The sequence below is a fragment of the Andrena cerasifolii genome, chromosome 9, assembly GCF_050908995.1.
Source record: "Andrena cerasifolii isolate SP2316 chromosome 9, iyAndCera1_principal, whole genome shotgun sequence".
Classification (NCBI taxonomy): Eukaryota; Metazoa; Arthropoda; class Insecta; order Hymenoptera; family Andrenidae; genus Andrena; species Andrena cerasifolii.
This window is the reverse complement of record NC_135126.1, coordinates 7,071,396-7,088,143: the sequence shown is the minus strand read 5'-3', so window position 1 is coordinate 7,088,143 and position 16,748 is coordinate 7,071,396. Positions and strand designations below refer to the sequence as shown.

At 49.9% G+C, this 16,748-nt stretch overlaps 1 protein-coding gene and 1 long non-coding RNA gene across 3 annotated transcripts in view; one reads left to right on the top strand and one right to left on the bottom strand.

Annotated features, from left to right (window-relative positions):
* Window positions 1–12,494, top strand: part of LOC143373330 (dipeptidase 1) — a 62,729-nt gene extending 50,235 nt beyond the window's left edge. For both annotated transcript variants that reach the window (XM_076820499.1, XM_076820498.1), the window contains exons 10-11: window positions 5,851–5,986; window positions 10,805–12,494. In XM_076820499.1, coding sequence (XP_076676614.1) covers window positions 5,851–5,986; window positions 10,805–10,921 — 253 coding nt within the window. In that variant the 3' untranslated portion in view covers window positions 10,922–12,494. The remainder of the gene's footprint in view (window positions 1–5,850; window positions 5,987–10,804) is intronic.
* Window positions 1–15,593, bottom strand: part of LOC143373343 (uncharacterized) — a 158,448-nt gene extending 142,855 nt beyond the window's left edge. Inside the window, exon 1 of the long non-coding RNA XR_013086448.1 lies at window positions 15,400–15,593. This is a non-coding gene — a long non-coding RNA (uncharacterized LOC143373343). The remainder of the gene's footprint in view (window positions 1–15,399) is intronic.
* Window positions 15,594–16,748: the final 1,155 nt, after the last annotated feature.

Genomic DNA, 16,748 nt, shown 5'->3' with positions numbered 1-16,748 from the left:
ATGAGCAAGCTTTAACGAACGCACGGTGAATTAGTGCTCGAAAAGGGAGCGGAACGCTGTAATTCCTTGCGCGACTCTTCTGTTTTCTCTATACAGCCTCGCGATTTACGAGGTCCACCGTACTACGGCCATAAAGCACGGGTCCTTTTTTATGTTTGCACGAAGCGTTGACCAGTGCCCCATAAAAATGTGCCACGACGCAAGTAAAATGTGTACCAAACTCCGCCGTCCCTGACAGTTCTTAAGCGCGCGAGCTTCTCCTCGAGGAGATTGCTTTCGTTCCCTTCGAAACGGCTTTAAGACGACGCTGCGAGCTGGCATCTCTGATAAGGCGAGCAGCGGAGTCACGATCCAGGGATGCTTTCGATATCCCGTCCCTCGGTTGCCAAATGAAACCACTTACTTCTTCGCTCCGGAGCCAGCGCATGCCGCGCCGCAGCTTTGATTAATGGGCCCAATTGAAAAGAGGCAGGTGACCGTCCCTGTAATACCGTTGCAAGCGACGCGCCAGTATTAGAGACCGGTTGTAATGATTCACACGAACGCACAAATAGCGCGCGAGCAGGGGGCAAATTAGTTCAGCGTGCAAGGGGATAAACACGATGGTTGAACGGGATGATGGAAGCAGAAACAAGGGCGCGCGGGGTGCAGCTGGAAAAAGACCAAAAGCGCGCTCGTCAAGTTTACCGCCAAACTATTACCGTAACGTTTCATTTTATTCCGGTTATAACTCTTTGGCAAAGAGTATTTCACGGAATTTAATTGTCACGGATAACAAAAGGGCGGAGAGGATCGTGGCGACACGCTCCGCTATCGGTCGTGCCCCTGCTTGCGAAATGGCGACACGTTACACCTGCCCGAGGCTGAAATCACAGCGCTCGCCATTAAGCCGCGCCGAAAAAAAAAAGCGGCAGGGAGACCGGAGAGGGACTGAGAGGCGTGCAGCAAAGGGAAAAGGGAGCGCGAGCGGCAGCTGCTAAAAAGTTGTCGGGTTTTCCAAATCCGCGCTGAAAACACGCGTGGGCGTGGCGATGCGCAGCCGGAGGGGGTGAAAAACAAGGGGAGCGCAGCGAGCCGCGCATTTGCACATCGAGCAATGGGGGGTGAAAAAAAAACGAGGCAGCGAAAGAGAAGAAAAAGGTACCGCCGTGTCACCGATCGGATCGACGGGCAGCAACGTTTTCCTACTTTTATCGGGGAAACTGCGCCGCCATTGTTATGGATACGAGCTCGGATTAAACGAGGGGTGATTATTCGCAGGGCTACGAAAAATTTCCCAACGCTCGCTGCTCTTTTTTCGTGAAACAAGAAAGAGAAGGGACGGAAGGGGAGAGAGGGGACGAAAGACGAAAGCGATTGCGAGGTGGATTCTCGCGGAGGCTTTGATTGCCTAACCGTGAAATTGAAAAACCGCCTACGCGCTCTAATTGCCGGGGAAAAGAACAGAGGGATAACACTTTTAGCAAGGCTGCGGCAGGAAAAGGGATCCCTGCAGAGGAACGTCGCATCGGAATGAAAACAATGCCTGATCTCTCTTCCTTCCCCTTGGCAGTCGCGGCCTTTTCACCGCCACGTAGCCGGGTCATAATACCAGAGGCGACGGATTCAAATTAAAAATTTCACTCAGCCGTGAATGAGGCGAAGACGGAGAATTTTTAACCACGAAACTGTACGCCAGCTGTAGGAGAAACACTACGATCGATCAATTAGCAGCTGCAACGTTCGACACTGTTTAATAAAAAATTGTAGACACTATAAGTAATGAGTTGCTAAAATGAACTATGAGAATTTGAACGGAACCATCTGGCTCGAGAGCTCCAATTCGCGTATCATTGGAAAAGGTATCAGAGCTAAGCGAGGACGGTACCTAGGTCGTCGAATAGGATCAATATTTTTATCGGAGATAACGAAGCGATGATAGAGGCTGGTTAAATAGACTGAAACAAACGAGGTCGACTAATTACGAGCAGATCCTGATCCACTAAAAATCAACGTTTTAAATTTTAACGAACTAGGTAATCATGGAACTACCCACGGGGCGTTCTTCGTCTCGCTTCGATTCCAAACGTCGATTGTTTTAATAACACGACTGCGATTACTTTAGTCGAAGGAAAGCAGGCAACCAAGGGACAGCTCGTTTCCCCTGGAATTTTATGGTAATATTTGCCTGAATTACGACGGAAGGAATAACTGATTTCCGAACCGAATAGTCCACTGTCGCTGGAGAAGAAATTTTAAAAGGGAAAAGCGGAGCGCGTGTTTAACCATTTATGGGTGGAAGAAGTGGGCCGACTTCAAATAGATGGAGACAAAATAGAGCGGCGAGTGGTACGGAATTGGCAGAATTCGATATTGCGATCGCATTAAGCGACAGGCTTTTAACGGATGTTAAAATGCACATTACTAAAGTGCCCGAAACACCGCCCAGAGTGATTTTACATAAATCATGACTTCGGCAGATTCAGCGCAGGGCGTGTAACGGTATTTATTACGCCCGTAACGATATGGTTAGCGAGTTGTTAAAGTACTGGTCCGCGCTCGTTCGACCGTAATCCCGATAAATTTTTTATTCCCACCACTTCCGAAGGCTTTCTACGAAGAAGAAAAACGGTGGGCGAAAGAAAAAGACTTCCGGGCCCGAGCTTCCCTTAAAGTACGCTCTCTATTTTCGCTTTTCATTCCGCCCCGTACATTTTTATGGAAATTTCGTATTACGGCTTTTTTATATTTCCCTCCGGCTCTCCGTGTTGCTATAAATCACTGTCAAGTACCTGCACCCGAGTACTTTCGCGCGAGATGCTATCACAGACTCGGCGAGTCTCTCGATTCCATCGATACGAGGAAAGGCGACGCGGGGAACGGGGGGAAAGATAGGGATGTACATGGAAACTCGAGTTCCCTGTAGATCGAGGATCCTATCCCTTCAACGCTTCATTCGCGGAATCACGCGCGGCAAACTTCTGGGAGGAGTGATTAAAATTCGTCCACCGGTTAGTCTCAGTAAAGAGCGTGTCAGGTCAGGCTGGCGGTAAACCTCGAAGCAATCGTTAGTCTAATGGAGTAATTACCCGTAACCGAGCGGTGGTCGCGGATTACCGGGCTCGCGCAAATTTCCTTGACGAAGAAATAAATATTCTTGGAAGATCGATGAAGAATTCCGACCGAAGAAGCTGACGCGCACTTTAAATGCACGAACCTCGAATCCACCAGGCTTCCACCCTTGAACTAACACCAGTAGAGAATAAATAGCTGGGTAAATGGGTATCACCGTGCTGGCCCAGATAATTACCATCAATTATCCTGTCCGATGATCTTGCAATCGGCGGTAATTAGCATCGATACCGTGGAGGGGGTTGAAAAAAAAACGAAGGGGGAGACAGAATTATCGGCGGCCAAGTATTTTTCTTCCCTTTTCTACTTCCTCCCCGAGTATCGATCCCTTCGGCGTTTCTTCCATTGCACCAGCTTTTTCCTCTTTTCGCCTTTCATTCCTGGCCTATAAATCACTGTCAGAACGGCTGGACGAAACGTATCTTCCCCAGCGAATAGGATTTTTGGTTCCAACGCGGGCGCAGCGGAAGAATGGAAAAAGATGGCCCGTGATGCGATTCCGTTGTCCGCGGGAAGCCGGGCCTTTGTTTCCCTGCTTTTGCCTGCGCTCCCTGATCGCCAGCGGATCCGAGCGAAGCTGCGTTCTCACGCGTGCAATTGGAAACGCCGCGGATCGGAAGACCGAAAGCACGGACAAACCCGCGACAACTTTGCCTCGTTCGCCGACCGACACCGATAAATCTCGACGGCCCAATTTTCCGCCGGCGATATTTTATCCCGGGCGGTATCCTTCTTCCTTTGTCGCCGCGGTCGTTTCCCGATCGCCAGCAGCGGACGTAATTGTTATTCGTTTCCGCAGCAGACCGCCGCCGCTCCGCGGGGAAAAAGGAACGGCGCGAAACGACAGTCGCCACACGTCGATCGAACCGTCCGGGGGAGGAAAAAAAAAAAGAAGAATCGTAATCGAGCAACGTTCGCCCTCCCTGGATGCTACTCTAATGGACGAGTGTCCCATGAAAGTTAACACCGGGCATTTCAACCGCGGAGTTTCAGCGAGAAATAATGGCGCGTTTCGATTAAAACGGAATCATCGAAAGGAGAACGGATCGGAGTCTAATCTTTACGCGATTCGCGGGCGCAGGAATATCGATAATACGAAGCGATAATGGTGATTTCCTCGCAACATGGGAACGACCCCGTTGGGGGTGGCTACTTTGGCGATCGCTCGGTTCACAGTCGTCGCGTAATGACGGACACACTCGATTTGGAAATTTCCGAGATTGAAACAACGCTGGTAACCGCAGACGGTCGATCCCTGCGCGCAGTATACAGCTGCATAACTGCCAGTTTCAGCCGCGATATGACGCGCCATGAATAAGTCTCTAACCGCTCTTGTTGGGTCGACATTGTCAGCAGGGTAGCATTGAGCGCACGGCACGGCACACTGCAGCGCTCGTTGTCGCTGGGTCCTCCTCTGCCGCTCGTTATGACGCGCGTAATGAGAACGTCGAAATTCAGACTGATCCCTTTTAACGCTCCACTCGCTCGTCATCCCTCTAATTCACCGTGAATAAACCCGCCCCCCCCCCCACACAGACTTCACGCATCGACTCCTATCGAAACGCGTTACCGACATATCCTGCCAGCCGCGCGGGTACTTCCTTTCACCATTACGCCGACCAATTTTATATTCCATTATACCGGGGTTAAACAAAGAGCCGACAAGTGCACGGTGAAAGTCCGCGGAAACAGAATAGGAGGGATCGATCGATCGATCCCTCCGAATGGCGGACGGTGCTTCAGCCAGCCTTAATTGCGTCGCAATAATCAGGACTGAAAATAGGTGCTATCGTTAATTCTCATTATCCGCGGGGCTTATCTATACTGTCGAGCGAGGAGTCGTTAAAACGACCCCAGAAGATTCTCGACCTCGTGGCACATTTTCCGCGCGAGGATCGGTGCAGGGCGAGCGTTGAAAAGCGAAGTCGCGTCCGACGTTTCTCGCCGCGGCAGAATGGAGCGAGCCCCTCGCGACTTGCTATATAGTAATTAAAGTAATGAGGGATAAACCGCCCGAGGAGCCTCGTAATTTATCCGCGACTGCTCATCCCGACAAGCTCGTTATTGCGCCATCGACTTTCAAAACGGCTGGATCTGTTTCGAATGGAAGGACCGGAGGGTAAGGCGGCGCTCCCTCCTCGCGAGCTTCACGCGTGGCTGGGCTCTTGACTTTTGAAACTGATCGAGGCGACTCGAGGCGGAAAGTTCGTGGAAAGGAAAGTCGTTAGCCCGAACGCGAACGAATTTTTCATACGCGTTAATTTCCTTATGCATTATGAACAAAGGTTGGCTGGCGCGTCGCCGCGACGCGGAGAATATTCCGGCGAGCAGCGGCGTAGATTGAACTTTCTCCTAAGAAATAACGGAAGGCGATATTACTCGAGTAATATGGAGTACGCGAGGCACGCGGGGCCGAGTCTTAGAAAACTTTCGAGCAGTTTTCCAATTTAAACTCCCGCGGCTTCCTCGGTTCATTAAAACGCTATTTTATCGCGCGGAAATATTTATGTAAATAGTTGAACTTTTCGACAGCAGGGTGAAAAGAGTTTTTCGTCGAACGCCTGTTCAACGCGAGCGTGTGCCAGTAAACGTGCTTTATAACGCGTTTAGCGCCGACAGGAAAAGAAAGCTCTTTCCCGTAGCGTAATAAGAACGTACGATTAGTCGGGGAAACGAGTCCGGAGGCTGAATGGCGCGCGAGCATTTCCATAAAACAGCTTTACGATCTCGTTGTTCCAGGACACCCACGGGCCTGGAGGACGTCAGCAAGTATCCGGAGCTGTTCGCGGAGCTATTAGCGCGCGGATGGTCGGAGAAGGACATCCAGAAGCTGGCAGGCCTCAATCTGATCCGAGTGTTCAAACTGGTGGAAAAGGTAAACCGTCTTTACCATTACTTTCTTGCGTGAACCACATTTCGAACGCGATAAGTAAATTCACCTCTAGCGGTCTAGCCGAATCTCATGGAAACTTTAAAAGGATCCAAAATCTAACGCTTAACCTTCTCGCGATCAAAGTGCCATTCTGAATTGTTTCACGGCTGACTCTCATTGTCAGCTATAGTTATAATAGTAGGTATACTTAGCAGTGGCTCACTCAGGATTTAATATTGGGGAGAGTCGACTTGAACGGATCAAAATATTTTCAATGCAAATTCAATAAAATTCATTAGGTGATTATAAAAATGTATTTGAACAATAAAATCCAGTTTTCTTTTCTTTTTACAAAGCCCCTACTTTGGGGGAGGGCTGACATCATTCTTTAAATCCACACTGGATTTTATTGTTTAAATAAATTTTTATAATCACCTAATGAATTTTATTGAATTTTCATAGAAAATATTTGTAACCCTTCGATTCGGCTCGGAGGGTGCCAGGGCCCCTTGGCCCCTCCTCTGGGTGCGCCACTGATACTTACTTAGTGCATAATAAAAATTTACATCGAATCCTTCTCGATACCCCAAAACGCAATCCAAAGTAGTCGCTCAGAAAAATGACTGATTGCGAGGAAAAATCATCAGAACGGTGGTTCTCTGGCGCGAAATAACCGTCCTGTCGGCCGGGAAGCAGGTTAGCCGAGTCGACCAATATCGGATTTAATAAAGCACACAAATCATGCATCCGCCGGTGCATCGTCGAGCGAGTCTGCTGGACCGCGTACACCCGCCGGCGATTTTTGTTCCCTTGGAGCCCTGCCAATCGCAGAACCAGCTGGCTCGATCCTCCACCTACTCGAACCAACCGCCCTGTCCCTCTTCCATGATTTCTGCCTATCTACGACGTCCCACGGCTCTACGTGTACGTGCACGATGCCCGTACAGGGAGAATCATACGTTCCGTCGCTGTCCCCTGGAACGGGCGGGAGCCTGCCACGTGTTAACGCTTATCCTCGTTTCCCGACGCAAAAAGGGACAAGCAGGAGAGTAATATATCCGTGGGTAGGGGCGGAGAGAAGCCCGCGAGCACCGTGACCAGGAAGGAAACGGGGCGTACAGAGCGAGTTTTACGATTTTCCCTGGAATATCGATCGAGTCGTTGGCCACGGTCTGGTTCGTTGAATCTTGATATATCGTGGGATATTCACTGTCAGTGCTGGAAGATGATCGTGCTCGACCTGCCATCGGTGTGTCTCGCCGTTCCCGCCAGACCCGTTAATCCGTCGTTCGCACGGGGACCAGGGCCACCTTCTGGATCCGACGAGCCGACGAACGGGGGTGGAATAATAATTTGTATCGGGCCGTGACGTTGCTCTTAAACGCGCGCTTTTTACGGCTCGACATTAATTTCAAACTTCCACCGGCCGCGCTTTACTTGTCCGTCTTTTTCGCTGGTCGCGGCAATCCGGTCGTAAAATATCCATTTGGCAGGGGAATCAAAAGCAGACCTCCGCAGTTAGGTGACTCTCCCTCGCCCCGTGTCCGAATGCGCTTCGACGGGGCGTTACTTGGATTACACGGCCTGCCGTAACGCGGGGAATTACGCGTGCAAATAGTATAGGGTGTTTGACGACACTCGACGTGTTGCCGTCGCTGGAATTACGGCGATAATTTAATCGCGGAGGCGCGAAACGGGGTTCGTTAATGCGTAAAGGTAACGGGGACGGTGTAACGCCGCGGGTGGCGACGTAAAAGGGGTAGCGTGCGCTAGCTATCGCCGTCGAGGAAATTCGCCACGGGGAGACGACGAATTTCACGGAAATTTATCGAACGAAGTCACATCGATCGAGAGGCGACTTCGTATCGCCGCGCGAAAGGAGGAACGAGGCTCCGAGTACGTCCCACCTGGACAGACCTTGGCGTTTCCATCCCTCTTACGGGTATTTGGAGCGTGAAGGGCGAGGCTTCGAACCATTTTAATTCCCGGCCTCGCCGGAATCTCTCGACCCTCGACTGCTCGTTACCGGAAGCGAGGAACGTCGTAATTGTTAAAATAATAGACCAGTCTACCGTGTACAGGGTAAAACGATGACGGAGCTCGGCGCTCGTGGAATTGAATTCCGACATTCAAGACATTCTCGTCCCAGAGAGGAGCGAAATTCGAGGACACTTTGATCTGGCTCTGTAAAATATTCCCCCGCCGTTGTCGGAGATAGAAGTTTTACGCAACCACCATGGAAGTCACGTGGACAGAACGTCCTGGAAAATTGAGACTTGTTCGTGGACAGAATCGCTGCTGCGAGAAGCATTGTCTACGGTTAATTGCATTCGAGCAACGCTGTAAGAGACCGCTGTACAAGTATTTGGAAAGTGAAGGGTCCGCTTAAACAGCGGGGAGGGGCATTTAAGTTGAAGTAGCGCGAGCCCTTTAAGCTCTCTCTCTCTCTCTCTTTCTCTCTTAAAGCTACATATCTACTTGAAGCTCCCGTAGAAGAATAAATAATCCACCTAAGTAAGCGGTAGCCACTGCAGAGTCACAGAAGTGGTGAAAGTATATCTGACGATAAAATCAAGCGATGCAGCACCTGCAATAGTGCCATTGAAAGGTGTGCTGCCTTCAGAATCAAGTAAAACACACCGACACCCTTAAAGCGTGTTCCGTGCGCTATCTAGCGCCATTCGCGAGCAAGATGACACGTTTCAACCCTCCCCTTCGCCAGGATAAAGAGACTCGTTAAGAGTGGTCGGGGGAAAAACGACGGTGCGTTTGATTAAAAACGTTCAGAATTTATGGACAATATCTTAGGCGCGGGACGAGCGTCCATCGTTACCCAGCAATCGCCCGACGCCCATTAACATTTTAATTTCCGCGACGATTCCTCCGACTCCTCCGCGGGCCGTGGTCGGTAAATGTTTGCAGTGCAGCTAGGGGCAGGGGGAGGGAATTCAATCTAAAGATAAAACGCGTACGCGGATGGAAAAAGCGCGTATTACGACCGAGACGTTCATAATGCCAACGAGCGATGCTTTATCGCGGCGCTCCTCGAGCCGCAATGGCGACAATAAAGCTGAATTTGATTAGAGCAGCTGGAATTGTCGCGTACCTCCTCGCAGACTGCTTCTCTTTCCAGCTTCCAACGCTGTAAACGCACCAACGTTCCCCATTGTACTCGTTTTAATTATAACCGAAACCCACTGGGGGGTGGTATAAACATCGTTGACAGGGACGAATGAATACTCCGTCCGAACGGAAGGAAAAAAAAACTACACAGGGTAGACCGGGTTGAATCGGATCACGGGGCTAATCGGATCAAAATAAGAATTTAGTCCATGTTTCTTACATCGCGATTCGTAGTACCTCGTCCCTCTCCCCTGCGCCTACCGCAAAAGCCTGTTAATTGTTTTAAGTCATTGTTTAGAGCTGGCACACGTTTTCAGCGACATGGACGCGTGCGAACGTTACAATTTTGGTCCGAATCTAACCTACGTAATCTGCAATTTCGTATTTAAAATAAAAAGTAAGCTTGAAAATTCCAATGTGTTTATTGTTTTTAGTTTCGGGGCGAATCGGATACCTATTTCTCACTTTTTGATTTTTTGTTTGCAGAAGAAACATTTTTAAGTTTGATTTTATTTTCTATTATTAATCTAAAAGCGAAATGTGCACTGGTCACGAATATATAATAAAAAATTAGTGTTTTAATGTTTGACTAGTATTTTTTTACCGTCAAACACAAAGTGATTCGATTCACCCCGGTCTACCCTATGTATTTAAAAAACTATTTCCAATTCTATTTAATTCTTCTTGCTTATTTTCTATCTTGACACTATTTCTTTTTTCCTTCATCTTGTTCATTTTTCTTATCTGGTTTCATTGTTTCTACTTGTATGTATTAGGCCTCTACTGGTTTTCTATGTTCTCTATGTACCTAAGGGTTTTCCCGCATATATATAAATAAATCAATTATGGTCCGCGCGTGATTTCGGCTGCCAGTGAAGTATCTTTATGTAGAGGGATCCTTTGATGCGTCCCCCTCAAAAAGATCCCAGCTCTGCCATGCAACTTTTGCACCCCATGATCCCTGTAACCTCGATTCGGAAATGCCTGAAGAAGTATCCCAGTGACCCGTAAAGCGTGCGCGGTTCTCGAGGGCGGAGACCTCTCGACGGAGGAGGCAGAACGAGACCCATACCAGCTGAACGATTAAAAGGCAAAAACACGAGGCAGACCGGAGCGAGTGTGGGGGTGGCGCGGGGATAGGGAGAGAAAAAAAAAAGTTGTGAACATCGGTTACGCGTTCGTTCGCCGAGCGTCGAAAGGTTTGGCTGGGCCTGTAATGGCCGTGGAAGGTTAATGGGCTTACCGAAAATTGATGGTGGCTGTGCAGGGTCGCATGAAATACGTGCACCGCGAACTTTTTCCCCTGGCGGGCGCGGCTTTCGCCATACAACCTCTCCCGCATTCCCTTTTTCTCCTCGACCGACGATCGCCGAGCGTGATTTTTCCTGAGAATATTCGCGACGCCATGTGCACCGTACGAGCCGGGCCACCCGCCTCGCCCATCGCCGTCGGTCGTGCTTTCAGCGGCCCGAACCACCGTGAAAATTGATTGACTTTTTCCTACGGGGATCGCCGATATCGAGTCCGCGAAAGGAACGAAAAGATTTCTCCATTTCGCTGGGGAATTTCTCCTCGCGCGATTTCTCCGCCGCGCTATTTACTCGCCCACCCCGTCGCCAGCGGCCAAGGTTCCGAGCCAGCGGCAAACCGTTGGACATTTCGTGCTAACGAATCGAGATCTGGTCTTTCTATTCGCAGGTGCGCGACGACATGGCCGCGGAGGGCATAGAACCCCTGGAGGAGGAGATTCCGAACGAGGACATAATCGGTCGGGACTACTGCCGGTACCAAATTAAACGTGTGATGGCCCCGTAGCCGTTATCGATCCGCCACGAGGGTGCTCGGAGGACGCCCGTGAAATAGAACGGGGGCCAGGGAATCGAAGGATCGTTGTCAAGGCGAGAACGAGACTCCATCCCCCATGAACCACATCGACCCGCGGATCCTCGCGGTCCACGATGGACGACCAGGTCAATGGATCCCCTTCCTCCGGCCCTTTTCTTCGGGTCGGTCGCGAGACTCTCGTCCGCGTACGTAAGTAGATAGGCAAACTCGATTTTCCTCGACAAAGTGTCCTCGCGAGACGCGCAAGATACTCGCGGGCAGTGTCGACCGAGGCGACCAGTCAGGCGGATCCGATCTCCTCGTGTTTCGTCGTCGGGGAACGGATTCTCGATGGAGGATCGCGTGGAAGGAAGATAAAGCAAACTTGGAACCCCTGAAATCCAGGCGTGGATCGAGGGGAGAGGATTGTCCCTGAGATTCGAAGACCAACGCGTTCGTGTGAACGTCCGAGGATTCAGGGCCAGGCGTAATCGATGTTTAATATGCACTCAACGATTTTCTCGTCGATGCTGGAACCAAAACTGTTCTAGTCAATAATAATTATATTATATTATACTATAAATATGTATAACGATCGATCTCGAGAGCGACTGACACAGCGATCGTGACGACGGTGAGCTACTACGATCTGAATGGATGATTTACTTAGGATGAATGCGTGCGCGTGCTTGCGAGAGAGAGATGTGCGACGATGCTTGTACATATGGTACCTGAAGTCGGAGAACATATTGATCCTCTTGTCGAGCAAATCGGCCGAGCTTGCATCGAGATGGGAACGAAAATCGTGCTTACACAAATTGCTTGAGTTGTTTGCTTTGAAACTCCTACTAAACTGTTTGGAACATTGAACAAGTCGAGTCCTACCCTCGTTTAAAGGTTTCTAAATGAGGCTGGTTTGCTCTGGCAGTGTCGGAGGGATCTAGATACGGAGTTAGACTCGAAGGAGCTGATACGTTGGCGAGGGTCAACGTCTACCGCGTGAACTTTCTTACGATTTTGCACGATCGAAGTTGACGTCGACACGCACGCGTCGATGTGTACAACATCACAAATGGATCCTGGAGCGCGTCTCTAACATCGTAACCACCACTTTAAGACTCGTATATTCTACTAACGCACCGATAATATCCTTTCCTAACGAATGTTTTTACACTAAACTTTTAATATAGCCAAATTTTAACGACCCCCGCTCGCGCGTCGAGCAAGGGACAAGGAAATTAAAAAAAAAAAGAGAAAAAAAAGGAGAAATAAAAAACGACACATCAACTTCCCTCGTGCCATCAGGTCGTTAACTTCATTTCACAACCGCGCGATCGAAACGCGGCGTCGCTTACGTTCCGATTGAACAGAAAAGAAGAAAAAAAAACACACACTTGTTTCGTATCGATCGAATTGACGACCATTCGTGTGCAAGTAGTCGTGATCAACGAAGCGCCAGCCTCGTGAGTATATCCTAACATTTCAAACGTTACTGATACCCGAAATAAATCGACGACAAATCGAAATACGATCGTTGTCAAACCGAACCTGTCTACCAATTCTTTCTTCTCCACATTCCACCCGCGAAACTGCGAGCCCCTGCACAGAGGATCGACGCAGGCCTGCCTCTGTACAGGGCAGCGACGCGAAATCGAAAACAGAAGTCGATGCTCCGCCAAACAGTGCAAGTAGGGGGGCCGAAGTAAACGCGCGATTGTAAATCGAGTGCATCGATCCTCCAATTTACAAGTAACAAAGGGCAGCGGGCTCGTTGCCGATTCACACAGCGCGTACGAACCAATCAAGTGCGAAGCACACGCGTTGAAATCGTAAACGCGGCCTGGTTTATCGGTATTTCGTGGGATCGTACGTGCTGTAAATTCCAGCCGAGGTTGATTAGATTGTCGTCCCGCGGATTTGATAACGGCTGATTACCTATCAATCGAATGAATCAATCGGTGCCCCCCATCCCGCTTGCAAAATTTTGCCGTAGCGAACGATCGGCAGAGAGGATTTTATTTTCATCCATTGTTTGGTCGACGATGAACGGCAAACCTTTTACCCCGCTGCTATCGGCCTCCCTTTTCGACGTTCGTCGCATTCAAGATTCAGCACACGATCTCGCCCCCGCACCGGCGGCGCTCGTTCATTTACAGCCGCGCCTTGTTTAATTTCGTACCATACAACGATCCAATTTGTCGCGTCTTAAGAAGAAGGGGCTGAAGAACGTTAATGCGATTCCAAAGTCACGGCGGTGGCGGAAGTTTAAATCCAATTCCCGTCCCCGCAAGGATAACAAGTTTTCGCTTTCTAATCGTTTAAAAGTGCCCGAACAAAAGCGTCGCGTGAAACTTTGAAAAGATGGTGGGGCGTAGGGTGGGGAGAAAAGAAAGAAGAGCGCTCGCGGTCTTTCAGTGATAATTAATTTCTCACCATTCGTGGGTCCCTAACGAGCTCGTTAAAAAGTTTTGACACGTTTAGACCCGGATTCGACCGTGCAAAAACCATTTAAGCGTCTTCCCTCGGCGGGCCGAAGCTGAATGAGCAGTCGGTTTTCTTCGTCCGACATTCCCTGTTGCAAACCGTCCGTCTCCCTTCCCTGCGCTTTCCTTTCGCCACCCTTCTTTCAGGCACCGTTCACTATCGCTTTCACACAGATTCCCCTCGTTCTGGGCCGACTCTAATCTTCGCAATGCCGAGTCTCTGCCGATGACTCCGACACGGGTAAGGAACCGGAGCTAAACGAGAACGAAACGGGAACGAGAGGGAATGAAACTGGAACGAGGCGAGGTCGAAAAAAAAAAGGAACGGGGAAAAGAGAAATATCCTTGATGGTAGGGGGGGCGAGAGGGCGGAAGAATCTCGAAGAGCCCCGAGGAAGTGGAAGCCCTGGCCGAGCCACTCTCATTGTTTCGCTCTCGGCGAGATATCGGCCGGGTTTATGGGTAGAAACTCGACCTATAAATTTTATCCTTTAATACGGCTGGCTACGTATAACACGGGGAACCGGCGAGTCATATCTCGTGCAGTCGCTCCACAGAATTCCGCGATACTTTTCGGCTACTCTGGATTCTTTCTAAAAGTCCTAAGGACAGCCGGGTGGAAGTTCGGAAGAACAGCTCGTGAACTGTCGCTGAACCATAAATCGCGAAACGACTCTACGGTAGCGAACATTATACCTGCCGCCGTTTAAAAAATCCCTCCCCACCGCGAACTAACTTAGTCGAAGTAGCTCCAACGAGGGAACCGCGTATATCGAGCGGGGTAGAATCGAATATCGGTGGCCTGGCTATCGGTGGTCTGCCGTAGGAAGATGAGGTATCGAGTGGAAGACAGAGGGAGAATTAATACCACATCTTCGAGGAATTTGCTGCACCGTCGGGGCTACTTCCGGCTTACACGATGAAGAATCAAATACCGGTTGCCAGGTTGATCGTATGCTAGCCTTCGAGAGGGGGAGGGCCTTTAGGTTTCGGTGAATCGTAAAGCCTGATAGCCAGTCGCATCCAGATCCAGCGGCTGGTCTGGTGGACTGACCTGCGCTAGAAGCCATTTCCACAGAATTCCCACCCTTCGTGAATATTATATCGCCCGCCGTGATTGAATCAATGCGGAGACGGTGTAATTCGACTCGATTCGATTCGAGAGGACGGTCCATCGTGCGTCGAGCTACTTCTCCCTTCCGAAGAGGAACGCAAGACGCGCAACCGTCTCTCGTTTGAAAAACTGCACCAAGACCCCTCGTCCCTTATGTATGTACCTAGGATTCGATCTGCCGTTCAATCCATCGCTTCGTTTTACAACCGAGCTTCTTGGCCTGCTGAATCGCCGCCAGGCTTAAATTATCGAAGGCCCGCGGTTATTTCCTCTTCGCCCTTAAAACGATCGAACGGAGGCGTCGTTCAAGAATTTATTTATCGCTGACGAGCATGGTTATTTCGACGATCCAGCGGGTAGGCACGAAACGGGATGCCGGAATTAAAGTATTTACGCGAGGCGAGCCTTTGGGAATTAAGATCTCCCCCGCGAGTTACGGCTCCGAGTTTCCACGAGATTTCTTTTCGCCCGCGGCCCACCAACCGCGATTCCAGTTTCTACTCTCGCGATTCTGGATTACTATATTACCGTGTGCGAGTTTTCAAAGATTTAGGGAACACTCTGAGATTCTTTTCTCTCTGGAAGACCGTTTAAAGGGAGATTCCAGACGGCCCCTTTCCTCGCCTTCGCGACGATGCATTCAAATCAGTACCCATGCTACTCACGGTGCAAGACACAAAACTGTCGGTCATTGAATACATTACGCCAGTAAATGAAACGCAAATCCGGTCGCACTGGCCGTAACGGTAACGGCATTAGCACACAAATTAAACGGAACAACCTATCTGGCCTCGCGACACCTTTTGCGCAATATCAGTTAAGATACCTCCGAAGGCAGCTCGTTTCAGTTTATGAATTCCAATAGCACTCACCGACCTCCCATCGCTTGGAGGAACGACGCGTCACGTTACAAGGTAGACGCTGGTGGACCAGCAGAGAGATTCTTGGAAAAAAATTGTAAAATTTGTAGAGAGACATCCACGAAGCGAGTCGCGCGAAATGTAGAAAAGGAGACGAGGGGGGTGTAAGAAGACCAAGGAACGCTTTGTTAAACATTATTTGAGGCAGTGAGAGCGACATCGGACCAACCCGTATTAAAAAATATTTTTTTCCTATTTTATGCGATTAGTAGAGCCTATTGGAATACGTTATTGCTACTAAATCAATTTCTAAAAAAATGTGGGTTAGTCCGTTGTTGTTCTCACTGCCTCATTTAACGGTACTCGAATGATTATGTTCCGTTACCGACGTTAAACCGACGGAATGCCGCAGCAGCGTCCAGAACATTGTAATCCACTCGAAACAGCTTAAATTCATAAAGCGAGCGAGTTACGGCACGCGTGAACGCGGAAGCCAGTCGTAGGACGCTCACGACCATTGTCCGGGATTATCGAATTACCCCGGCACTTTTTCTTCCTGCTTCCGCGTCCTCTCGCCAAGGCTTTTCATTTTTTTTTCAGCCGGCTCCTCCGTTAGCCACGCGTGTACGCGGTACATGGGAGACAGACTTTATGAACTCGGCCGGGCAGCGCGCGTCCGCTGGGAACGCGTTTTTCCACGGAAACGAAATTGAATGGGTCGCAGTTTATGGCCCGAGGAATGGCGTGCCGTTATGCAGGGCGCGTCCACGAGCGCATCGCGCTTTTACGATCGTCGCAAGTGCGGCTAATGTTTACGCGATTTCCCGGGAACGTATCAAGAAACGATTCCCCGGGGGATCTTCGTTACGTAAACGGTGGCCCATGATCCGCGGTGCAACCTGAACGAAAGCGGTTCCCCGTACAAAAGCAAGCGGAGTGGTTGGAGTAACGAGAAATTGGAGGTTGAGGATCCGTCTGACACGGCAGCGATCGAGCGCTCGGCTGACGCGTCTGTCCATTACTAGACGTTTCTACTGGCGCGTCGGATTTCGTGCGGCAAGTAGAAGTAACCAGTAATGGACAGACACGTCGCGCTCAAACCACGGAGCGGATCCTCGAAATCGATTTTCTCCGGAAGGAGGTGTTATAGAAGAACCTTCACACTTCTCCGAATCCTTTCAGACGAAGAATCCAACCCATTTCGGGTACACCGCGACATGCTCCGTGGACGAGCGCGAAGCTGAATATTCCAACAGATGGCCGCGATGTCTCTCGACTCATTCATTTAAATAACACAAGCTGCACCGTCCAAAAGACCAAAATAATGTCGTATTCTTAGCGCTCAGGTCGATCGGTTTCTT